The sequence below is a fragment of the Procambarus clarkii genome, chromosome 78 (genome assembly GCF_040958095.1).
Source record: "Procambarus clarkii isolate CNS0578487 chromosome 78, FALCON_Pclarkii_2.0, whole genome shotgun sequence".
NCBI lineage: Eukaryota > Metazoa > Arthropoda > Malacostraca > Decapoda > Cambaridae > Procambarus > Procambarus clarkii.
Genome location: NC_091227.1, coordinates 11,067,933 through 11,093,539, shown reverse-complemented (window position 1 = coordinate 11,093,539; position 25,607 = coordinate 11,067,933). Strand labels below are relative to the sequence as shown.

Here is a 25,607-nt window from a genome sequence, read left to right as displayed (position 1 = left end):
TACGGGTGGTCAACGAGTGAAGGGACTCGTACCTGTACGGGTGGTCAACGAGTGAAGGAACCCGTACCTGTACGGGTGGTCAACGAGTGAAGGGACTCGTACCTGTACGGGTGGTCAACGGGTGAAGGGACCCGTACCTGTACGGGTGGTCAACGAGTGAAGGGACTCGTACCTGTACGGGTGGTCAACGAGTGAAGGAACCCGTACCTGTACGGGTGGTCAACGAGTGAAGGGACTCGTACCTGTACGGGTGGTCAACGGGTGAAGGGACCCGTACCTGTACGGGTGGTCAACGAGTGAAGGGACTCGTACCTGTACGGGTGGTCAACGAGTGAAGGGACCCGTACCTGTACGGGTGGTCAACGAGTGAAGGGACCCGTACCTGTACGGGTGGTCAACGAGTGAAGGGACTCGTACCTGTACGAGTGGTCAACGAGTGAAGGGACCCGTACCTGTACGGGTGGTCAACGAGTGAAGGGACTCGTACCTGTACGGGTGGTCAACGAGTGAAGGGACTCGTGCCTGTACGGGTGGTCAACGAGTGAAGGGACCCGTACCTGTACGGGTGGTCAACGAGTGAAGGGACTCGTACCTGTACGAGTGGTCAACGAGTGAAGGGGACTAACAGAAGCCGCGGACCTCGCCTCCATCCACAACTTCAAGGCCTCATACGACTTCGAACTTGTACTTCAATAGTTACAAAAACGCCCCAGAGGACAACAAAGCAAGTACGCGGGGCAGGAAGAGTTAGTCCTCACTCTTAGGTAGGCACTGTTAGGTCAGCGCACTTCAGTGAAGATACCTGAGCCTCTTCGCGAGAATGGAATTACTGCAAAAAGTTGCTAATACTGCATTCTTTACTGCCTGCACGACTTGTCTCAAGCGGCAGAAACCAGATGATGGGTTGTACGGAGAGGAGGAGGAGGAGAACGAGGAGGAGGAGAAGGAGGAGAAGGAGGAGGAGGAGGAGGAGGTGGACGAATAGGAGGAGGAAAATAAAAAAGAGAAGGAGAGGGATCGAGAGTAAGCGGCGGCAGACGAGGCCAGGGGAAAGTGAGGAGGCGTGAGTGTGAGCAAGAGGGTGAGGAGTCTAGGGAAACCCCGAAGGTCGAACATCATGAAGGTGCACGCTGACGCCGCCGGACTCCAGCCCTGGGCCCGGGAGGGAGCTTGGGCACCCTTCTTAGTTGTTCACCTGGGCACGGGAGGCAGCTTGGGCACCCTTCTTTGTTGTTCACCTGGGCACGGGAGGGAGCTTGGGCACCCTTCTTAGTTGTTCACCTGGGCCCGGGAGGGAGCTTGGGCACCCTTCTTTGTTGTTCACCTGGGCACGGGAGGCAGCTTGGGCACCCTTCTTTGTTGTTCACCTGGGCACGGGAGGGAGCTTGGGCACCCTTCTTAGTTGTTCACCTGGGCACGGGAGGTAGCTTGGGCACCCTTCTTAGTTGTTCACCTGGGCCCGGGAGGCAGCTTGGGCACCCTTCTTAGTTGTTCACCTGGGCACGGGAGGCAGCTTGGGCACCCTTCTTAGTTGTTCACCTGGGCCCGGGAGGGAGCTTGGGCACCCTTCTTAGTTGTTCACCTGGGCCCGGGAGGGAGCTTGGGCACCCTTCTTAGTTGTTCACCTGGGCACGGGAGGCAGCTTGGGCACCCTTCTTAGTTGTTCACCTGGGCCCGGGAGGCAGCTTGGGCACCCTTCTTAGTTGTTCACCTGGGCCCGGGAGGCAGCTTGGGCACCCTTCTTAGTTGTTCACCTGGGCACGGGAGGCAGCTTGGGTACCATTCTTAGTTGTTCATCTGGGCACGGGAGGCAGCTTGGGCACCCTTCTTAGTTGTTCACCTGGGCACGGGAGGCAGCTTGGGCACCCTTCTTAGTTGTTCACCTGGGCACGGGAGGCAGCTTGGGCACCCTTCTTAGTTGTTCACCTGGGCACGGGAGGCAGCTTGGGTACCATTCTTAGTTGTTCACCTGGGCACGGGAGGTAGCTTGGGCACCCTTCTTAGTTGTTCACCTGGGCACGGGAGGCAGCTTGGGCACCCTTCTTAGTTGTTCACCTGGGCACGGGAGGCAGCTTGGGCACCCTTCTAAGTTGTTCACCTGGGCACGGGAGGTAGCTTGGGCACCCTTCTTAGTTGTTCACCTGGGCACGGGAGGCAGCTTGGGCACCCTTCTTAGTTGTTCACCTGGGCCCGGGAGGCAGCTTGGGTACCCTTCTTAGTTGTTCACCTGGGCACGGGAGGCAGCTTGGTCACCCTTCTTAGTTGTTCACCTGGGCACGGGAGGCAGCTTGGGCACCCTTCTTTGTTGTTCACCTGGGCCCGGGAGGGAGCTTGGGCACCCTTCTTAGTTGTTCACCTGGGCACGGGAGGCAGCTTGGGCACCCTTCTTAGTTGTTCACCTGGGCCCGGGAGGGAGCTTGGGCACCCTTCTTAGTTGTTCACCTGGGCACGGGAGGTAGCTTGGGCACCCTTCTTAGTTGTTCACCTGGGCCCGGGAGGCAGCTTGGGCACCCTTCTTAGTTGTTCACCTGGGCACGGGAGGCAGCTTGGGCACCCTTCTTAGTTGTTCACCTGGGCCCGGGAGGGAGCTTGGGCACCCTTCTTAGTTGTTCACCTGGGCCCGGGAGGGAGCTTGGGCACCCTTCTTAGTTGTTCACCTGGGCCCGGGAGGCAGCTTGGGCACCCTTCTTAGTTGTTCACCTGGGCCCGAGAGGTAGCTTGGGCACCCTTCTTAGTTGTTCACCTGGGCACGGGAGGCAGCTTGGGCACCCTTCTTAGTTGTTCACCTTGGCACGGGAGGTAGCTTGGGCACCCTTCTTAGTTGTTCACCTGGGCACGGGAGGCAGCTTGGGCACCCTTCTTAGTTGTTCACCTGGGCCCGGGAGGGAGCTTGGGCACCCTTCTTAGTTGTTCACCTGGGCCCGGGAGGCAGCTTGGGCACCCTTCTTAGTTGTTCACCTGGGCCCGGGAGGCAGCTTGGGCACCCTTCTTAGTTGTTCACCTGGGCCCGGGAGGCAGCTTGGGCACCCTTCTTAGTTGTTCACCTGGGCCCGGGAGGCAGCTTGGGCACCCTTCTTAGTTGTTCACCTGGGCCCGGGAGGCAGCTTGGGCACCCTTCTTAGTTGTTCACCTGGGCACGGGAGGCAGCTTGGGTACCATTCTTAGTTGTTCATCTGGGCACGGGAGGCAGCTTGGGCACCCTTCTTAGTTGTTCACCTGGCACGGGAGGCAGCTTGGGCACCCTTCTTAGTTGTTCACCTGGGCACGGGAGGCAGCTTGGGCACCCTTCTTAGTTGTTCACCTGGGCACGGGAGGCAGCTTGGGTACCATTCTTAGTTGTTCACCTGGGCACGGGAGGTAGCTTGGGCACCCTTCTTAGTTGTTCACCTGGGCACGGGAGGCAGCTTGGGCACCCTTCTTAGTTGTTCACCTGGGCACGGGAGGCAGCTTGGGCACCCTTCTTAGTTGTTCACCTGGGCACGGGAGGTAGCTTGGGCACCCTTCTTAGTTGTTCACCTGGGCACGGGAGGCAGCTTGGGCACCCTTCTTAGTTGTTCACCTGGGCCCGGGAGGGAGCTTGGGCACCCTTCTTAGTTGTTCACCTGGGCCCGGGAGGCAGCTTGGGCACCCTTCTTAGTTGTTCACCTGGGCCCGGGAGGGAGCTTGGGCACCCTTCTTAGTTGTTCACCTGGGCCCGGGAGGCAGCTTGGGCACCCTTCTTAGTTGTTCACCTGGGCCCGGGAGGCAGCTTGGGAACCCTTCTTAGTTGTTCACCTGGGCACGGGAGGCAGCTTGGCCACCCTTCTTAGTTGTTCACCTGGGCCCGGGAGGCAGTTTGGGCACCATTCTTAGTTGTTCACCTGGGCCCGGGAGGCAGTTTGGGCACCATTCTTAGTTGTTCATCTGGGCAGAGAAGGACGTTTGGGTTCCCATCTTGGTTGTTCATCCGCTTTCAACCTACAGTAATTGGGGGAACCTGGTAATAAATAAATAGTTGGATCATGTTCCTTAGAAAGCTGGAAGAGTTGCGTTCAGTATGAGCTGAAGGAGAGAGGGGGAGATAATGCACTATACAATCAGAAAATATTATACATCATACAGTCACCCCTCCATAATTTTGACCCCCCCCCCCCCAAAAAAAAAACACAGCCTCGCGGCTGAGTGGACATCACTCAGGGGAAATTGTCCTAAGCTTGACCAGACCACACACTAGAAGGTGAAGGGACGACGACGGTTCTTAAGTCGATTCGACTTGAGAATGGTCCAGGACGGACCGGAACGTCGTCGTCCCTTCACCTTCTAATGTGTGGTCTGGTCAACATACTTTAGCCACGTTATTGTGACTCATCGCCTGCATAGTCCTAAGGTCCTGGGTTCGACTCTCAGCCGAGTCAGAAACAAAAAGGCAATGTTTCTTTCGCATAATGCGCCTGTTCACCTACCAATAAACTAAACTAAACAAACGGAGTTTGACAGCAGCAATGAACAGATTCCTCTGTATTCATCTAGTTGTGCTTGCGGGGGTTGAGCTCTGCTTTTTCTGTGTGTGTATGTATGTGTGTATGTGTATGTATGTGTATACTCACCTAGTTGTGCTCACGGGGGGTTAAGCTATGGCTCTTTGGTCCGATCCTCTCAACTGTCCATCAACTGATGTACAGATTCCTGAGCCTACTGGGCTCAATCATATCTACGTTTGAAACTGTGTATGGAGTCAGCCTCCACCACATCACTGCCTAATGTGAAACATAAAATATTATGATAATTATCGTGAGGAGACATTCACATATGGGACTAATAGAACAAGAACCCGGCAATGTGATGTTATAGTGCCCAGAATACGCCTGGGATATAGACGTATCTGGCAGCTTTCTCAAAACCCAAATGTCGAGTACACAATGTGTCAACTTTGTGAAAGAGAAAACATGCACTCTCTTGAACATTATATTGTAGAATGTCCCATACTGACTGACTTTCGCCCTCCTGGGCAAAGGTATGCTGAACTCTGTAGTTACTATATGAGTACTGGAACACTTGATGATATATTGGACTTGTACCCAAGATTGATCATGTTATGTATCAATTATACAATGTATGTATGTGATGTAACTATATAATCTGAGCTTGTAAAAGCACCTTCATCACCTTCAGTGATTAAGTGCTTAATTGCACACTAGTTTCTCTATCAGTTATCTCACCCTGTCAGAGTAAAAGAGACAAATGTATGTGAATGCATGTGTGTATATATATGTATATGAACGTATATGTGTGTGTGTATGTATATGTATGCGTATAAAGTATATATGGAAGCTGATCAGAATTACATTTCACCTTTGTAAATGCACATTAATGACACTATGTAAAAGACACAGCCGGACCAACCGGGCTGTGGTGGGTATGTGGCCCTGCGGGCCGCTCCAAGCAACAGCCTAGTGGACCAAACTCTCACAAGTCAAGCCTGGCCTCGGGCCGGGCTTGGGGAGTAGAACTCCCAGAACCCCATCAACCAGGTTTCAACCAGGTATCAACACTTTATGTAGGGCATATGTAAATCTGTGTATCTATGTACTTGCGTATGTGGGTTAGCTTAGCATTTTAAAAGCACCGAATCACCTTCTGTGATTGATTCTTCAATAAACCCCTGAACTATATGTTTAACACATCTATAACCCTGTCCATGGAGGACAGAAGAAAATGTATATGTGCTGTTTAGCATTGTAAATATGTGGCCTCGTCTGTGGTAGAAAAAAACTGCCTAATGCATTCCACCTGTTAACTACTCTGACACTGAAAAAGTTCGTTCTAACGTCCCTGTGGCTCATTTGAGTACTCAGTTTACACCTGTGTCCCCTTGTGTATGTGTGTATGTATGTATTCACCTAGTTGTATATACCTAGTTCTGCTTGCTGGGGATTGAGCTCTGCTCTTTCGGCCCGTCTCTCAACTGTCAATCAATCAACTGTTACTAACTACTAACTAATTTTTTTTTCACACACACACCCAGGAAGCAGCCCGTAGCAGCTGTCTAACTCCCAGATACCTATTTACTGCTATGTAACAGGGACATCAGGGAGAAGGAAACTCTGCCCACTTGTTTTCCGCCGGCGCCGGGGATCGAACCCCGGTCCTAGGTCCACGAGTCTAGAGCGTTGTCCACTGAGCCACACCAGCCCCCAACATGGCTGTATACATTTATGTCTCTCCTTCTCTGACAGGGTAAGGTAGCTGATATAGAAACTAGTATGTAATTAAGTACTTAACCACTGAAGGTGATTAAGATGCTTTTACAAGCTCAGGTTATATAGTTACATCACATACATACATTGTATTATTGATACATTACATGGTTAATTTTGGGTACAAGTCAAATATATCATCAGGTGCTCCTGTATTCATATAGTAACTACAGAGTTCAGCATACCTTAGCCCAGGAGGGCGAAAGTCAGTCAGTATGGGACATTCTACAATATAATGTTCAAGAGAGTGCATGTTTTCTCTTTCACAAAGTTGACACATTGTGTACTCGACATTTGGGTTTTGAGAAAGCTGCCAGATACGCTGCCTGTGAATGTCTCCTCGCGATATTTATCACAATGTTTAGAGCTACAACTTTTAGGTCTTTGTGAATTTGTTAGGTCGGTGAGATTTTCATTAGATATTTGTTTAAGTATTGTCTTTGTCACTGCCAATGAAACACCCATATCAATTTCTACCACTGGTTTTCTACAGGCTGTCTTTGCAAGCATATCAACAGTGTCATGCCTTGAGATACCAACATGAGATGGTATCCATAGGAATTTAATTTCAAATCTTTTTTATTTAGCAGCTAAAACATTCATTCGAATATCACTGACTATTTTCTGGGTGTTAAAACTATGTGCGTTCAATGCCAGGAGTGCCCTCTGCGAGTCACAGTATATAAGTCCACTGCCTTTGTCTTTTAAAAATTCAGTGGTAAGGTATATGCCTGCAAGTTCGGTATGAGTTGTTCTTGCGCAGTCATTGACGCGTTTCAGAACCGTGGGAACCTCAACACGCTACTGTATGTACGAGAGAAGATTGTTCAAATATATTACGTGCGCATCCGGTACATCATCCACTGTCTTCTATAGAACCGTCGGAATAGCACTGATACACATCGTTACCCATAACCTGAGTACTCTCAGTGATGCTTTTCATTGTTAACTTTTTAATAATGTTGAGTGTATACTATCTTTCTTGGGTGCATTTTCAAAATCAACTAATAGATCCCAGTTGTCCCATGGAGTAATTAGTTGATTAATCATTAATTGAGTTGGGTACATATTTAATATTTTGATGGAGTTGGCTACCTTGTAGAACCCAAATGCATAATCAGATTTCGCTCTTCTTCTATAGACCTCAGGTGAGTGTAGCATATTATAAAGTTTTTATGTTTTGTTTCTAGGTCAAGGAGGAAACGCCTCGTGGAAGGAACGTGTATACATAGTGACTGGCTCAGTGACCACTGGTTGGACCAGGATTGGAAGACCTGAACTTAGGGAGTGGCACGGAGAAGACACGATTGCTTCACGACACCTGAGGCCCTGCAACACGCTACTGGATCGTCAAGGAGCGGCCCAGGAACCGTGGGAACCTCACACCATCTAGGGACAGGCGTCGTGAGCAGGAATGTTGAAGGTAAATAATTTTTTCCCTCTTTACTCCTTGATGCGTAGGCTAGTTAGGCCACCAAATATCTATATATGATATAGATATTTGGACGGGAACGCATAGTCCCGTTTTCGGGACTGGGAACAGATGGGAAACCCACCTGAGGGACGTCGTCGTTTCGACCACGCCCAAGCGTACCCACTTCAAGATGACCCGACAGAGTGCAGGAGATGAGGCCTGCCCAGCTAGCCCCGAACCCCCCGAAGGAGGAGGAGCCACCCAACGACCCTGCAGGCCGTCGGAAACGACCCGAAAAGCTCACACCTAAGACCAAGCGTGAGCAAAGAACGTGAGCCTTTCCCCCATCGCCTCGTCAGCGAGGTGAACCGCGAAAAAGCCGCCACCCTGCGAAAACCCAACAGACGCACAGAGCGATCACCGCACCAACCAGACGCAGACGGGTCCGAAGGCGGTGGCGGCCCCGAAACTGGCACCTCCGGCATACCACGACGAGAGGAACCTCGAGCCCTGGTACGACTCCTCCGAGAAGACCACCCCACCCTCAGGCATCCCGGAGAACTGCCCGACCGCAGAATCTGCAAACAGCAAAGGACAAAAAGGCGACAAAAATCTAAGAGCCAGGGCCCAAGCAGATTCCAAGGAGGAAGCATGTGTGTGTGTGTGTGTGTGTGTGTGTGTGTGTGTGTGTGTGTGTGTGTGTGTGTGTGTGTGTGTGTGTGTGTGTGTGTGTGTGTGTGTGTGTGTGTGTGTGTACTCACCTAATTGTGCTTGCGGGGGTTGAGCTCTGGCTCTTTGGTCCCGCCTCTCAACCGTCAATCAACTGGTGTACAGATTCCTATCAACTGGTGTACAGATTCCTGTGTGTGTGTGTGTGTGTGTGTGTGTGTGTGTGTGTGTGTGTGTGTGTGTGTGTGTGTGTGTGTGTGTGTGTGTGTGTGTGTGTGTGTGTGTGTGTGTGTGTGTGTGTGTGTGCGTGTGTGTGTGTGTGTGTAAGATAAGTATATGAAGAGGAAAATTGTATGGGAGTCAGCACATGACAACTAGCACATGACAGCGTTCTTGTTGTGTTAGATTCAGCTACTAGGGGACAAACACTTCCAAGCAGCACGGGCTATGGTGAGCCCGTCGTATTCACCTGGCACAGGATATATGCCAGGTCAATCGTGATTAATTGATTGATGAAGATTAAGCCACCCAAGAGCTCACTCGTGCAGGCGCAGGTAGTAAATAGTGACTTCGCTGCTCACCTCACCTGAGCAACCCCCACCAGAGTGAAGATGTTGGGCGGGCGTGGTACCCTCTCAAGGCCTCCCGCCGGGACCTTGGCCACAGACAAGACTTTCTTATAACAGTAAACATTAAACAAATATATAAATTGCAAACCCAGTGTTGTGGATAATAACTGTTTATTCCCTTAGGCCATAGAACTGTGTTTTTTTTCATCCGCGGTTCCAGGCTCCGAAGGTCCAAGTGAAAATATATATATATATATATATATATAAGGCACAACTCTCCTAAACACGAGAGTGAAGTATACAACTTTAGAACACTTTCCCACCAGGAGACTCGAACCCTAGCCAGCACAGAAGCCTTCCAGCAACTGGCATAACAGGTACGCCTTAACCCTCTTCACCACCTGCTCAGACCCTTAAAAGAGATGGTAATTTCGGAGTATTTAAATACACCAAAGATCAACACCTCCCAAGAGCACTAGAGCAAGTGAGGGGTCATTTAGACGTTAATTTCATCAAGTCCCTGTTAATATGGGAAGACACAGTGTCTATGCTTAAGGCACAACTCTCCTAAACACGAGAGTGAAGTATACAACTTTAGAACACTTTCCCACCAGGAGACTCGAACCCTAGCCAGCACAGAAGCCTTCCAGCAACTGGCATAACAGGTACGCCTTAACCCTCTTCACCACCTGCTCAGACCCTTAAAAGAGATGGTAATTTCGGAGTATTTAAATACACCAAAGATCAACACCTCCCAAGAGCACTAGAGCAAGTGAGGGGTCATTTAGACGTTAATTTCATCAAGTCCCTGTTAATATGGGAAGACACAGTGTCTATGCTTAAGGCACAACTCTCCTAAACACGAGAGTGAAGTATACAACTTTAGAACACTTTCCCACCAGGAGACTCGAACCCTAGCCAGCACAGAAGCCTTCCAGCAACTGGCATAACAGGTACGCCTTAACCCTCTTCACCACCTGCTCAGACCCTTAAAAGAGATGGTAATTTCGGAGTATTTAAATACACCAAAGATCAACACCTCCCAAGAGCACTAGAGCAAGTGAGGGGTCATTTAGACGTTAATTTCATCAAGTCCCTGTTAATATGGGAAGACACAGTGTCTATGCTTAAGGCACAACTCTCCTAAACACGAGAGTGAAGTATACAACTTTAGAACACTTTCCCACCAGGAGACTCGAACCCTAGCCAGCACAGAAGCCTTCCAGCAACTGGCATAACAGGTACGCCTTAACCCTCTTCACCACCTGCTCAGACCCTTAAAAGAGATGGTAATTTCGGAGTATTTAAATACACCAAAGATCAACACCTCCCAAGAGCACTAGAGCAAGTGAGGGGTCATTTAGACGTTAATTTCATCAAGTCCCTGTTAATATGGGAAGACACAGTGTCTATGCTTAAGGCACAACTCTCCTAAACACGAGAGTGAAGTATACAACTTTAGAACACTTTCCCACCAGGAGACTCGAACCCTAGCCAGCACAGAAGCCTTCCAGCAACTGGCATAACAGGTACGCCTTAACCCTCTTCACCACCTGCTCAGACCCTTAAAAGAGATGGTAATTTCGGAGTATTTAAATACACCAAAGATCAACACCTCCCAAGAGCACTAGAGCAAGTGAGGGGTCATTTAGACGTTAATTTCATCAAGTCCCTGTTAATATGGGAAGACACAGTGTCTATGCTTAAGGCACAACTCTCCTAAACACGAGAGTGAAGTATACAACTTTAGAACACTTTCCCACCAGGAGACTCGAACCCTAGCCAGCACAGAAGCCTTCCAGCAACTGGCATAACAGGTACGCCTTAACCCTCTTCACCACCTGCTCAGACCCTTAAAAGAGATGGTAATTTCGGAGTATTTAAATACACCAAAGATCAACACCTCCCAAGAGCACTAGAGCAAGTGAGGGGTCATTTAGACGTTAATTTCATCAAGTCCCTGTTAATATGGGAAGACACAGTGTCTATGCTTAAGGCACAACTCTCCTAAACACGAGAGTGAAGTATACAACTTTAGAACACTTTCCCACCAGGAGACTCGAACCCTAGCCAGCACAGAAGCCTTCCAGCAACTGGCATAACAGGTACGCCTTAACCCTCTTCACCACCTGCTCAGACCCTTAAAAGAGATGGTAATTTCGGAGTATTTAAATACACCAAAGATCAACACCTCCCAAGAGCACTAGAGCAAGTGAGGGGTCATTTAGACGTTAATTTCATCAAGTCCCTGTTAATATGGGAAGACACAGTGTCTATGCTTAAGGCACAACTCTCCTAAACACGAGAGTGAAGTATACAACTTTAGAACACTTTCCCACCAGGAGACTCGAACCCTAGCCAGCACAGAAGCCTTCCAGCAACTGGCATAACAGGTACGCCTTAACCCTCTTCACCACCTGCTCAGACCCTTAAAAGAGATGGTAATTTCGGAGTATTTAAATACACCAAAGATCAACACCTCCCAAGAGCACTAGAGCAAGTGAGGGGTCATTTAGACGTTAATTTCATCAAGTCCCTGTTAATATGGGAAGACACAGTGTCTATGCTTAAGGCACAACTCTCCTAAACACGAGAGTGAAGTATACAACTTTAGAACACTTTCCCACCAGGAGACTCGAACCCTAGCCAGCACAGAAGCCTTCCAGCAACTGGCATAACAGGTACGCCTTAACCCTCTTCACCACCTGCTCAGACCCTTAAAAGAGATGGTAATTTCGGAGTATTTAAATACACCAAAGATCAACACCTCCCAAGAGCACTAGAGCAAGTGAGGGGTCATTTAGACGTTAATTTCATCAAGTCCCTGTTAATATGGGAAGACACAGTGTCTATGCTTAAGGCACAACTCTCCTAAACACGAGAGTGAAGTATACAACTTTAGAACACTTTCCCACCAGGAGACTCGAACCCTAGCCAGCACAGAAGCCTTCCAGCAACTGGCATAACAGGTACGCCTTAACCCTCTTCACCACCTGCTCAGACCCTTAAAAGAGATGGTAATTTCGGAGTATTTAAATACACCAAAGATCAACACCTCCCAAGAGCACTAGAGCAAGTGAGGGGTCATTTAGACGTTAATTTCATCAAGTCCCTGTTAATATGGGAAGACACAGTGTCTATGCTTAAGGCACAACTCTCCTAAACACGAGAGTGAAGTATACAACTTTAGAACACTTTCCCACCAGGAGACTCGAACCCTAGCCAGCACAGAAGCCTTCCAGCAACTGGCATAACAGGTACGCCTTAACCCTCTTCACCACCTGCTCAGACCCTTAAAAGAGATGGTAATTTCGGAGTATTTAAATACACCAAAGATCAACACCTCCCAAGAGCACTAGAGCAAGTGAGGGGTCATTTAGACGTTAATTTCATCAAGTCCCTGTTAATATGGGAAGACACAGTGTCTATGCTTAAGGCACAACTCTCCTAAACACGAGAGTGAAGTATACAACTTTAGAACACTTTCCCACCAGGAGACTCGAACCCTAGCCAGCACAGAAGCCTTCCAGCAACTGGCATAACAGGTACGCCTTAACCCTCTTCACCACCTGCTCAGACCCTTAAAAGAGATGGTAATTTCGGAGTATTTAAATACACCAAAGATCAACACCTCCCAAGAGCACTAGAGCAAGTGAGGGGTCATTTAGACGTTAATTTCATCAAGTCCCTGTTAATATGGGAAGACACAGTGTCTATGCTTAAGGCACAACTCTCCTAAACACGAGAGTGAAGTATACAACTTTAGAACACTTTCCCACCAGGAGACTCGAACCCTAGCCAGCACAGAAGCCTTCCAGCAACTGGCATAACAGGTACGCCTTAACCCTCTTCACCACCTGCTCAGACCCTTAAAAGAGATGGTAATTTCGGAGTATTTAAATACACCAAAGATCAACACCTCCCAAGAGCACTAGAGCAAGTGAGGGGTCATTTAGACGTTAATTTCATCAAGTCCCTGTTAATATGGGAAGACACAGTGTCTATGCTTAAGGCACAACTCTCCTAAACACGAGAGTGAAGTATACAACTTTAGAACACTTTCCCACCAGGAGACTCGAACCCTAGCCAGCACAGAAGCCTTCCAGCAACTGGCATAACAGGTACGCCTTAACCCTCTTCACCACCTGCTCAGACCCTTAAAAGAGATGGTAATTTCGGAGTATTTAAATACACCAAAGATCAACACCTCCCAAGAGCACTAGAGCAAGTGAGGGGTCATTTAGACGTTAATTTCATCAAGTCCCTGTTAATATGGGAAGACACAGTGTCTATGCTTAAGGCACAACTCTCCTAAACACGAGAGTGAAGTATACAACTTTAGAACACTTTCCCACCAGGAGACTCGAACCCTAGCCAGCACAGAAGCCTTCCAGCAACTGGCATAACAGGTACGCCTTAACCCTCTTCACCACCTGCTCAGACCCTTAAAAGAGATGGTAATTTCGGAGTATTTAAATACACCAAAGATCAACACCTCCCAAGAGCACTAGAGCAAGTGAGGGGTCATTTAGACGTTAATTTCATCAAGTCCCTGTTAATATGGGAAGACACAGTGTCTATGCTTAAGGCACAACTCTCCTAAACACGAGAGTGAAGTATACAACTTTAGAACACTTTCCCACCAGGAGACTCGAACCCTAGCCAGCACAGAAGCCTTCCAGCAACTGGCATAACAGGTACGCCTTAACCCTCTTCACCACCTGCTCAGACCCTTAAAAGAGATGGTAATTTCGGAGTATTTAAATACACCAAAGATCAACACCTCCCAAGAGCACTAGAGCAAGTGAGGGGTCATTTAGACGTTAATTTCATCAAGTCCCTGTTAATATGGGAAAACACAGTGTCTATGCTTAAGGCACAACTCTCCTAAACACGAGAGTGAAGTATACAACTTTAGAACACTTTCCCACCAGGAGACTCGAACCCTAGCCAGCACAGAAGCCTTCCAGCAACTGGCATAACAGGTACGCCTTAACCCTCTTCACCACCTGCTCAGACCCTTAAAAGAGATGGTAATTTCGGAGTATTTAAATACACCAAAGATCAACACCTCCCAAGAGCACTAGAGCAAGTGAGGGGTCATTTAGACGTTAATTTCATCAAGTCCCTGTTAATATGGGAAGACACAGTGTCTATGCTTAAGGCACAACTCTCCTAAACACGAGAGTGAAGTATACAACTTTAGAACACTTTCCCACCAGGAGACTCGAACCCTAGCCAGCACAGAAGCCTTCCAGCAACTGGCATAACAGGTACGCCTTAACCCTCTTCACCACCTGCTCAGACCCTTAAAAGAGATGGTAATTTCGGAGTATTTAAATACACCAAAGATCAACACCTCCCAAGAGCACTAGAGCAAGTGAGGGGTCATTTAGACGTTAATTTCATCAAGTCCCTGTTAATATGGGAAGACACAGTGTCTATGCTTAAGGCACAACTCTCCTAAACACGAGAGTGAAGTATACAACTTTAGAACACTTTCCCACCAGGAGACTCGAACCCTAGCCAGCACAGAAGCCTTCCAGCAACTGGCATAACAGGTACGCCTTAACCCTCTTCACCACCTGCTCAGACCCTTAAAAGAGATGGTAATTTCGGAGTATTTAAATACACCAAAGATCAACACCTCCCAAGAGCACTAGAGCAAGTGAGGGGTCATTTAGACGTTAATTTCATCAAGTCCCTGTTAATATGGGAAGACACAGTGTCTATGCTTAAGGCACAACTCTCCTAAACACGAGAGTGAAGTATACAACTTTAGAACACTTTCCCACCAGGAGACTCGAACCCTAGCCAGCACAGAAGCCTTCCAGCAACTGGCATAACAGGTACGCCTTAACCCTCTTCACCACCTGCTCAGACCCTTAAAAGAGATGGTAATTTCGGAGTATTTAAATACACCAAAGATCAACACCTCCCAAGAGCACTAGAGCAAGTGAGGGGTCATTTAGACGTTAATTTCATCAAGTCCCTGTTAATATGGGAAGACACAGTGTCTATGCTTAAGGCACAACTCTCCTAAACACGAGAGTGAAGTATACAACTTTAGAACACTTTCCCACCAGGAGACTCGAACCCTAGCCAGCACAGAAGCCTTCCAGCAACTGGCATAACAGGTACGCCTTAACCCTCTTCACCACCTGCTCAGACCCTTAAAAGAGATGGTAATTTCGGAGTATTTAAATACACCAAAGATCAACACCTCCCAAGAGCACTAGAGCAAGTGAGGGGTCATTTAGACGTTAATTTCATCAAGTCCCTGTTAATATGGGAAGACACAGTGTCTATGCTTAAGGCACAACTCTCCTAAACACGAGAGTGAAGTATACAACTTTAGAACACTTTCCCACCAGGAGACTCGAACCTAGCCAGCACAGAAGCCTTCCAGCAACTGGCATAACAGGTACGCCTTAACCCTCTTCACCACCTGCTCAGACCCTTAAAAGAGATGGTAATTTCGGAGTATTTAAATACACCAAAGATCAACACCTCCCAAGAGCACTAGAGCAAGTGAGGGGTCATTTAGACGTTAATTTCATCAAGTCCCTGTTAATATGGGAAGACACAGTGTCTATGCTTAAGGCACAACTCTCCTAAACACGAGAGTGAAGTATACAACTTTAGAACACTTTCCCACCAGGAGACTCGAACCCTAGCCAGCACAGAAGCCTTCCAGCAACTGGCATAACAGGTACGCCTTAACCCTCTTCACCACCTGCTCAGACCCTTAAAAGAGATGGTAATTTCGGAGTATTTAAATACACCAAAGATCAACACCTCCCAAGAGCACTAGAGCAAGTGAGGGGTCATTTAGACGTTAATTTCATCAAGTCCCTGTTAATATGGGAAGACACAGTGTCTATGCTTAAGGCACAACTCTCCTAAACACGAGAGTGAAGTATACAACTTTAGAACACTTTCCCACCAGGAGACTCGAACCCTAGCCAGCACAGAAGCCTTCCAGCAACTGGCATAACAGGTACGCCTTAACCCTCTTCACCACCTGCTCAGACCCTTAAAAGAGATGGTAATTCGGAGTATTTAAATACACCAAAGATCAACACCTCCCAAGAGCACTAGAGCAAGTGAGGGGTCATTTAGACGTTAATTTCATCAAGTCCCTGTTAATATGGGAAGACACAGTGTCTATGCTTAAGGCACAACTCTCCTAAACACGAGAGTGAAGTATACAACTTTAGAACACTTTCCCACCAGGAGACTCGAACCCTAGCCAGCACAGAAGCCTTCCAGCAACTGGCATAACAGGTACGCCTTAACCCTCTTCACCACCTGCTCAGACCCTTAAAAGAGATGGTAATTTCGGAGTATTTAATACACCAAAGATCAACACCTCCCAAGAGCACTAGAGCAAGTGAGGGGTCATTTAGACGTTAATTTCATCAAGTCCCTGTTAATATGGGAAGACACAGTGTCTATGCTTAAGGCACAACTCTCCTAAACACGAGAGTGAAGTATACAACTTTAGAACACTTTCCCACCAGGAGACTCGAACCCTAGCCAGCACAGAAGCCTTCCAGCAACTGGCATAACAGGTACGCCTTAACCCTCTTCACCACCTGCTCAGACCCTTAAAAGAGATGGTAATTTCGGAGTATTTAAATACACCAAAGATCAACACCTCCCAAGAGCACTAGAGCAAGTGAGGGGTCATTTAGACGTTAATTTCATCAAGTCCCTGTTAATATGGGAAGACACAGTGTCTATGCTTAAGGCACAACTCTCCTAAACACGAGAGTGAAGTATACAACTTTAGAACACTTTCCCACCAGGAGACTCGAACCCTAGCCAGCACAGAAGCCTTCCAGCAACTGGCATAACAGGTACGCCTTAACCCTCTTCACCACCTGCTCAGACCCTTAAAAGAGATGGTAATTTCGGAGTATTTAAATACACCAAAGATCAACACCTCCCAAGAGCACTAGAGCAAGTGAGGGTTAAGGCGTACCTGTTATGCCAGTTGCTGGAAGGCTTCTGTGCTGGCTAGGGTTCGAGTCTCCTGGTGGGAAAGTGTTCTAAAGTTGTATACTTCACTCTCGTGTTTAGGAGAGTTGTGCCTTAAGCATAGACACTGTGTCTTCCCATATTAACAGGACTTGATGAAATTAACGTCTAAATGACCCCTCACTTGCTCTAGTGCTCTTGGGAGGTGTTGATCTTTGGTGTATTTAAATACTCCGAAATTACCATCTCTTTTAAGGGTCTGAGCAGGTGGTGAAGAGGGTTAAGGCGTACCTGTTATGCCAGTTGCTGGAAGGCTTCTGTGCTGGCTAGGGTTCGAGTCTCCTGGTGGGAAAGTGTTCTAAAGTTGTATACTTCACTCTCGTGTTTAGGAGAGTTGTGCCTTAAGCATAGACACTGTGTCTTCCCATATTAACAGGGACTTGATGAAATTAACGTCTAAATGACCCCTCACTTGCTCTAGTGCTCTTGGGAGGTGTTGATCTTTGGTGTATTTAAATACTCCGAAATTACCATCTCTTTTAAGGGTCTGAGCAGGTGGTGAAGAGGGTTAAGGCGTACCTGTTATGCCAGTTGCTGGAAGGCTTCTGTGCTGGCTAGGGTTCGAGTCTCCTGGTGGGAAAGTGTTCTAAAGTTGTATACTTCACTCTCGTGTTTAGGAGAGTTGTGCCTTAAGCATAGACACTGTGTCTTCCCATATTAACAGGGACTTGATGAAATTAACGTCTAAATGACCCCTCACTTGCTCTAGTGCTCTTGGGAGGTGTTGATCTTTGGTGTATTTAAATACTCCGAAATTACCATCTCTTTTAAGGGTCTGAGCAGGTGGTGAAGAGGGTTAAGGCGTACCTGTTATGCCAGTTGCTGGAAGGCTTCTGTGCTGGCTAGGGTTCGAGTCTCCTGGTGGGAAAGTGTTCTAAAGTTGTATACTTCACTCTCGTGTTTAGGAGAGTTGTGCCTTAAGCATAGACACTGTGTCTTCCCATATTAACAGGGACTTGATGAAATTAACGTCTAAATGACCCCTCACTTGCTCTAGTGCTCTTGGGAGGTGTTGATCTTTGGTGTATTTAAATACTCCGAAATTACCATCTCTTTTAAGGGTCTGAGCAGGTGGTGAAGAGGGTTAAGGCGTACCTGTTATGCCAGTTGCTGGAAGGCTTCTGTGCTGGCTAGGGTTCGAGTCTCCTGGTGGGAAAGTGTTCTAAAGTTGTATACTTCACTCTCGTGTTTAGGAGAGTTGTGCCTTAAGCATAGACACTGTGTCTTCCCATATTAACAGGGACTTGATGAAATTAACGTCTAAATGACCCCTCACTTGCTCTAGTGCTCTTGGGAGGTGTTGATCTTTGGTGTATTTAAATACTCCGAAATTACCATCTCTTTTAAGGGTCTGAGCAGGTGGTGAAGAGGGTTAAGGCGTACCTGTTATGCCAGTTGCTGGAAGGCTTCTGTGCTGGCTAGGGTTCGAGTCTCCTGGTGGGAAAGTGTTCTAAAGTTGTATACTTCACTCTCGTGTTTAGGAGAGTTGTGCCTTAAGCATAGACACTGTGTCTTCCCATATTAACAGGGACTTGATGAAATTAACGTCTAAATGACCCCTCACTTGCTCTAGTGCTCTTGGGAGGTGTTGATCTTTGGTGTATTTAAATACTCCGAAATTACCATCTCTTTTAAGGGTCTGAGCAGGTGGTGAAGAGGGTTAAGGCGTACCTGTTATGCCAGTTGCTGGAAGGCTTCTGTGCTGGCTAGGGTTCGAGTCTCCTGGTGGGAAAGTGTTCTAAAGTTGTATACTTCACTCTCGTGTTTAGGAGAGTTGTGCCTTAAGCATAGACACTGTGTCTTCCCATATTAACAGGGACTTGATGAAATTAACGTCTAAATGACCCCTCACTTGCTCTAGTGCTCTTGGGAGGTGTTGATCTTTGGTGTATTTAAATACTCCGAAATTACCATCTCTTTTAAGGGTCTGAGCAGGTGGTGAAGAGGGTTAAGGCGTACCTGTTATGCCAGTTGCTGGAAGGCTTCTGTGCTGGCTAGGGTTCGAGTCTCCTGGTGGGAAAGTGTTCTAAAGTTGTATACTTCACTCTCGTGTTTAGGAGAGTTGTGCCTTAAGCATAGACACTGTGTCTTCCCATATTAACAGGGACTTGATGAAATTAACGTCTAAATGACCCCTCACTTGCTCTAGTGCTCTTGGGAGGTGTTGATCTTTGGTGTATTTAAATACTCCGAAATTACCATCTCTTTTAAGGGTCTGAGCAGGTGGTGAAGAGGGTTAAGGCGTACCTGTTATGCCAGTTGCTGGAAGGCTTCTGTGCTGGCTAGGGTTCGAGTCTCCTGGTGGGAAAGTGTTCTAAAGTTGTATACTTCACTCTCGTGTTTAGGAGAGTTGTGCCTTAAGCATAGACACTGTGTCTTCCCATATTAACAGGGACTTGATGAAATTAACGTCTAAATGACCCCTCACTTGCTCTAGTGCTCTTTGGAGGTGTTGATCTTTGGTGTATTTAAATACTCCGAAATTACCATCTCTTTTAAGGGTCTGAGCAGGTGGTGAAGAGGGTTAAGGCGTACCTGTTATGCCAGTTGCTGGAAGGCTTCTGTGCTGGCTAGGGTTCGAGTCTCCTGGTGGGAAAGTGTTCTAAAGTTGTATACTTCACTCTCGTGTTTAGGAGAGTTGTGCCTTAAGCATAGACACTGTGTCTTCCCATATTAACAGGGACTTGATGAAATTAACGTCTAAATGACCCCTCACTTGCTCTAGTGCTCTTGGGAGGTGTTGATCTTTGGTGTATTTAAATACTCCGAAATTACCATCTCTTTTAAGGGTCTGAGCAGGTGGTGAAGAGGGTTAAGGCGTACCTGTTATGCCAGTTGCTGGAAGGCTTCTGTGCTGGCTAGGGTTCGAGTCTCCTGGTGGGAAAGTGTTCTAAAGTTGTATACTTCACTCTCGTGTTTAGGAGAGTTGTGCCTTAAGCATAGACACTGTGTCTTCCCATATTAACAGGGACTTGATGAAATTAACGTCTAAATGACCCCTCACTTGCTCTAGTGCTCTTGGGAGGTGTTGATCTTTGGTGTATTTAAATACTCCGAAATTACCATCTCTTTTAAGGGTCTGAGCAGGTGGTGAAGAGGGTTAAGGCGTACCTGTTATGCCAGTTGCTGGAAGGCTTCTGTGCTGGCTAGGGTTCGAGTCTCCTGGTGGGAAAGTGTTCTAAAGTTGTATACTTCACTCTCGTGTTTAGGAGAGTTGTGCCTTAAGCATAGACACTGTGTCTTCCCATATTAACAGGGACTTGATGAAATTAACGTCTAAATGACCCCTCACTTGCTCTAGTGCTCTTGGGAGGTGTTGATCTTTGGTGTATTTAAATACTCCGAAATTACCATCTCTTTTAAGGGTCTGAGCAGGTGGTGAAGAGGGTTAAGGCGTACCTGTTATGCCAGTTGCTGGAAGGCTTCTGTGCTGGCTAGGGTTCGAGTCTCCTGGTGGGAAAGTGTTCTAAAGTTGTATACTTCACTCTCGTGTTTAGGAGAGTTGTGCCTTAAGCATAGACACTGTGTCTTCCCATATTAACAGGGACTTGATGAAATTAACGTCTAAATGACCCCTCACTTGCTCTAGTGCTCTTGGGAGGTGTTGATCTTTGGTGTATTTAAATACTCCGAAATTACCATCTCTTTTAAGGGTCTGAGCAGGTGGTGAAGAGGGTTAAGGCGTACCTGTTATGCCAGTTGCTGGAAGGCTTCTGTGCTGGCTAGGGTTCGAGTCTCCTGGTGGGAAAGTGTTCTAAAGTTGTATACTTCACTCTCGTGTTTAGGAGAGTTGTGCCTTAAGCATAGACACTGTGTCTTCCCATATTAACAGGGACTTGATGAAATTAACGTCTAAATGACCCCTCACTTGCTCTAGTGCTCTTGGGAGGTGTTGATCTTTGGTGTATTTAAATACTCCGAAATTACCATCTCTTTTAAGGGTCTGAGCAGGTGGTGAAGAGGGTTAAGGCGTACCTGTTATGCCAGTTGCTGGAAGGCTTCTGTGCTGGCTAGGGTTCGAGTCTCCTGGTGGGAAAGTGTTCTAAAGTTGTATACTTCACTCTCGTGTTTAGGAGAGTTGTGCCTTAAGCATAGACACTGTGTCTTCCCATATTAACAGGGACTTGATGAAATTAACGTCTAAATGACCCCTCACTTGCTCTAGTGCTCTTGGGAGGTGTTGATCTTTGGTGTATTTAAATACTCCGAAATTACCATCTCTTTTAAGGGTCTGAGCAGGTGGTGAAGAGGGTTAAGGCGTACCTGTTATGCCAGTTGCTGGAAGGCTTCTGTGCTGGCTAGGGTTCGAGTCTCCTGGTGGGAAAGTGTTCTAAAGTTGTATACTTCACTCTCGTGTTTAGGAGAGTTGTGCCTTAAGCATAGACACTGTGTCTTCCCATATTAACAGGGACTTGATGAAATTAACGTCTAAATGACCCCTCACTTGCTCTAGTGCTCTTGGGAGGTGTTGATCTTTGGTGTATTTAAATACTCCGAAATTACCATCTCTTTTAAGGGTCTGAGCAGGTGGTGAAGAGGGTTAAGGCGTACCTGTTATGCCAGTTGCTGGAAGGCTTCTGTGCTGGCTAGGGTTCGAGTCTCCTGGTGGGAAAGTGTTCTAAAGTTGTATACTTCACTCTCGTGTTTAGGAGAGTTGTGCCTTAAGCATAGACACTGTGTCTTCCCATATTAACAGGGACTTGATGAAATTAACGTCTAAATGACCCCTCACTTGCTCTAGTGCTCTTGGGAGGTGTTGATCTTTGGTGTATTTAAATACTCCGAAATTACCATCTCTTTTAAGGGTCTGAGCAGGTGGTGAAGAGGGTTAAGGCGTACCTGTTATGCCAGTTGCTGGAAGGCTTCTGTGCTGGCTAGGGTTCGAGTCTCCTGGTGGGAAAGTGTTCTAAAGTTGTATACTTCACTCTCGTGTTTAGGAGAGTTGTGCCTTAAGCATAGACACTGTGTCTTCCCATATTAACAGGGACTTGATGAAATTAACGTCTAAATGACCCCTCACTTGCTCTAGTGCTCTTGGGAGGTGTTGATCTTTGGTGTATTTAAATACTCCGAAATTACCATCTCTTTTAAGGGTCTGAGCAGGTGGTGAAGAGGGTTAAGGCGTACCTGTTATGCCAGTTGCTGGAAGGCTTCTGTGCTGGCTAGGGTTCGAGTCTCCTGGTGGGAAAGTGTTCTAAAGTTGTATACTTCACTCTCGTGTTTAGGAGAGTTGTGCCTTAAGCATAGACACTGTGTCTTCCCATATTAACAGGGACTTGATGAAATTAACGTCTAAATGACCCCTCACTTGCTCTAGTGCTCTTGGGAGGTGTTGATCTTTGGTGTATTTAAATACTCCGAAATTACCATCTCTTTTAAGGGTCTGAGCAGGTGGTGAAGAGGGTTAAGGCGTACCTGTTATGCCAGTTGCTGGAAGGCTTCTGTGCTGGCTAGGGTTCGAGTCTCCTGGTGGGAAAGTGTTCTAAAGTTGTATACTTCACTCTCGTGTTTAGGAGAGTTGTGCCTTAAGCATAGACACTGTGTCTTCCCATATTAACAGGGACTTGATGAAATTAACGTCTAAATGACCCCTCACTTGCTCTAGTGCTCTTGGGAGGTGTTGATCTTTGGTGTATTTAAATACTCCGAAATTACCATCTCTTTTAAGGGTCTGAGCAGGTGGTGAAGAGGGTTAAGGCGTACCTGTTATGCCAGTTGCTGGAAGGCTTCTGTGCTGGCTAGGGTTCGAGTCTCCTGGTGGGAAAGTGTTCTAAAGTTGTATACTTCACTCTCGTGTTTAGGAGAGTTGTGCCTTAAGCATAGACACTGTGTCTTCCCATATTAACAGGGACTTGATGAAATTAACGTCTAAATGACCCCTCACTTGCTCTAGTGCTCTTGGGAGGTGTTGATCTTTGGTGTATTTAAATACTCCGAAATTACCATCTCTTTTAAGGGTCTGAGCAGGTGGTGAAGAGGGTTAAGGCGTACCTGTTATGCCAGTTGCTGGAAGGCTTCTGTGCTGGCTAGGGTTCGAGTCTCCTGGTGGGAAAGTGTTCTAAAGTTGTATACTTCACTCTCGTGTTTAGGAGAGTTGTGCCTTAAGCATAGACACTGTGTCTTCCCATATTAACAGGGACTTGATGAAATTAACGTCTAAATGACCCCTCACTTGCTCTAGTGCTCTTGGGAGGTGTTGATCTTTGGTGTATTTAAATACTCCGAAATTACCATCTCTTTTAAGGGTCTGAGCAGGTGGTGAAGAGGGTTAAGGCGTACCTGTTATGCCAGTTGCTGGAAGGCTTCTGTGCTGGCTAGGGTTCGAGTCTCCTGGTGGGAAAGTGTTCTAAAGTTGTATATATATATATATATATATATATATATATATATATATATATATATATATATATATATATATATATATATATATATATATATATATATATATATATTTTGTGACGTGAATCGTTAGTGGTCGTGCAGTCTGTAATGCCAGTCACAAAATATTTAAAAAAAAAGTTAAACTGCAAAGGTGTCTTCACAGTGAGATAAACTGTAGGATAAAGCAGAGGGAAAAAACATGTAAAAATACTTTACTTTAAAAATAAATTAAACAAATAACAAAAATATCCAGGCTTGGTTTTAATACAAAGTGTACAAAACAAACAAGATGAATAATCAAATTTACATTACCTTAAGGTGCAAAATAAAATATGGTGTAGAATGCTGTGAACTAGTGTGACTAACTCCGTTACCACACCGAGATGTGTCAGCGGGTCTACTCAGTTGAGCACTCAGGAGTAATCTGAATCTTGGAGAGCGTGGTAGCCCTATTTATACAGAATATCGGCCGGGCAAATGGCGCTGATGTCTTCTTTAACTATGAACCGGCTAACATAAACTGCTTGTTTCGGAGGGCATGTGCCTCCCAGCGACCAGTGAATGTGATATGACGTGAGGAAATTACGTTGTTGATATTTTAGATTTAGCTACTCAGAACGAAATGTCCATGTAGCACGGGCTATGGTGAGCTCGTAAATTGAGTTCGGTTATTCGCGATAACCTTGTTAATCTGATATTTGGGTCAAAGTTTTAAATGGAGGTGGGGTTTCCTCCTTTTTCCCTGTTTCTTTTTCGCTTCTGTTTTAGTCGTGTTTTAATAACATTATTTTGGTGGCGGATGTAGGTGCAGAATGTTCACTAGTGAGTTCCATTCTTTAATGGCTTTTCTAATCATTGTAGTCGCTGTGAAATGTGCATCTAATGCAGCTGCTGTCGTTAGATTAATGTTGAGTTTGATGCGCAGGGCTTCAGTAGCTTCACATTCCAGTAAGTACTGCAATAGTGGCGCTTCTGCTTGAGGAAATTACAAATCATGTTGGATTTATACTAATATGGGGTCAGGTGAAAACAAGTAGACCAATACAAATGGATCAAGAATAAGACATGAAGGGAGGAAAAAGTAAGGAGTAAAGTTTAAAGGCCTTTAAAGAAAAAGTCCATAAATGTCCGATCCACATACAAAGATTAATCAGGTGTATTGGGCGTAGCATGTTGAGCAGTGTCTTCTATGTTGGCATTTTCGCGTTCCGTTCTCATGGTGGGTAGAGTGAATAGTTCCATAATTTGGGTATTAATGGTGGGTTGTTCTATTTTTATGTAGATTGCTTCAAAAATTTGCAATCTTCGTACATCTTGGGTTTTGTCTATTATACAAATGTTTTTATTCAACATTTCTCTTGTTAGGGTGATTGCCTTTGATAGGAGGAGAGTGTCTGGTCGCCGCTTATCTGGTAGACAAGGCATCCAGCAGTTTGACATATTTTGTGCCGGGGCTTCCTTCGTAGTGTTGCAAGGTGTAGGCAACATATTGCTCGCATACTTTTCTGTAAGCTGCTGGACGTAGCCGTACAACTGTGCAAAAGGTGTCCACCATCAATTGTGTATGTTGTATTGAGAGAAACGGAGAATACACTAGATGGAAATTTATCCAGAAGATTAACAAGTGACGATTTCGTACCCAATCAGACTGACGTATCATCAAAGAGTGATGGTACAGTGTATGGCATTCTGTGAAAAAGCTGGTTGAGTTAATCACCATGTCTTCTCTGTTCACCTTACAACCTTTCTCAGAACAGACAAGGACTTTGTCTAGTCCTAGCGCCGGTATTTGATCTCTAAAGAACTTACCAACAGTACTTTTGAGAAATGAAAGCCCGATTTCCTAAATTCGATCACAGTTTAATGAACTCTCTTCAATAATTCCGCTGGAGAGAAATATCAGATCAGGTGAAAGCATTTTCAAAGGAAGGCGGACATGCAACCAGTTCATAAACTTTTGGATGTCTGCCGTGTCGTAATCTTGAGAACATAAGAACATAAGAATGAAGGTAACTGCAGAAGGCCTATTGGTCCATACGAGGCACCTCCTATTTATATCTGGTTTTGACGACTTCAGGTCTGTGTGGTGTTCTGTGGATGCAACTTGGACTCCGGCAAATTCTTCAACAGCGTCTACAACTCTTGAGGTGAATGGTATATCAAGCATCCAGTTTGCCAGTGTAGATGCGGTCACAGTGCGACCTTGAGTAAGTCCACCTATGCTCTTCATTGACCGCATTAGACCTGCTCTAGGGTCATATCTGGCCAAACACAAGCTCGATCTGTCTATAGTGA

General features: G+C 46.4%; 1 protein-coding gene across 1 annotated transcript; it reads left to right on the top strand.

The window, feature by feature from the left end:
- The first annotated feature begins 820 nt into the window (after window positions 1-820).
- LOC138357478 (uncharacterized) lies at window positions 821-25,519 on the top strand. Its single transcript, XM_069314333.1, has 4 exons — window positions 821-973; window positions 7,378-7,384; window positions 8,055-8,303; window positions 25,443-25,519. The coding sequence occupies exons 1-4, from the start codon at window positions 821-823 to the stop codon at window positions 25,517-25,519; spliced, it is 486 nt and encodes a 161-aa protein (XP_069170434.1).
- The last annotated feature ends 88 nt before the right edge of the window (window positions 25,520-25,607 follow it).

Bases quoted from the DNA above. Each gene is read 5' to 3' on its own strand.
- LOC138357478 (XM_069314333.1), top strand. From the start codon at position 821: ATGGAATTACTGCAAAAAGTTGCTAATACTGCATTCTTTACTGCCTGC. The intron at 8,304-25,442 runs GTGTGTGTGTGT...ATTCTTCAACAG, and splicing joins AGATTCCAAGGAGGAAGCAT to CGTCTACAACTCTTGAGGTG.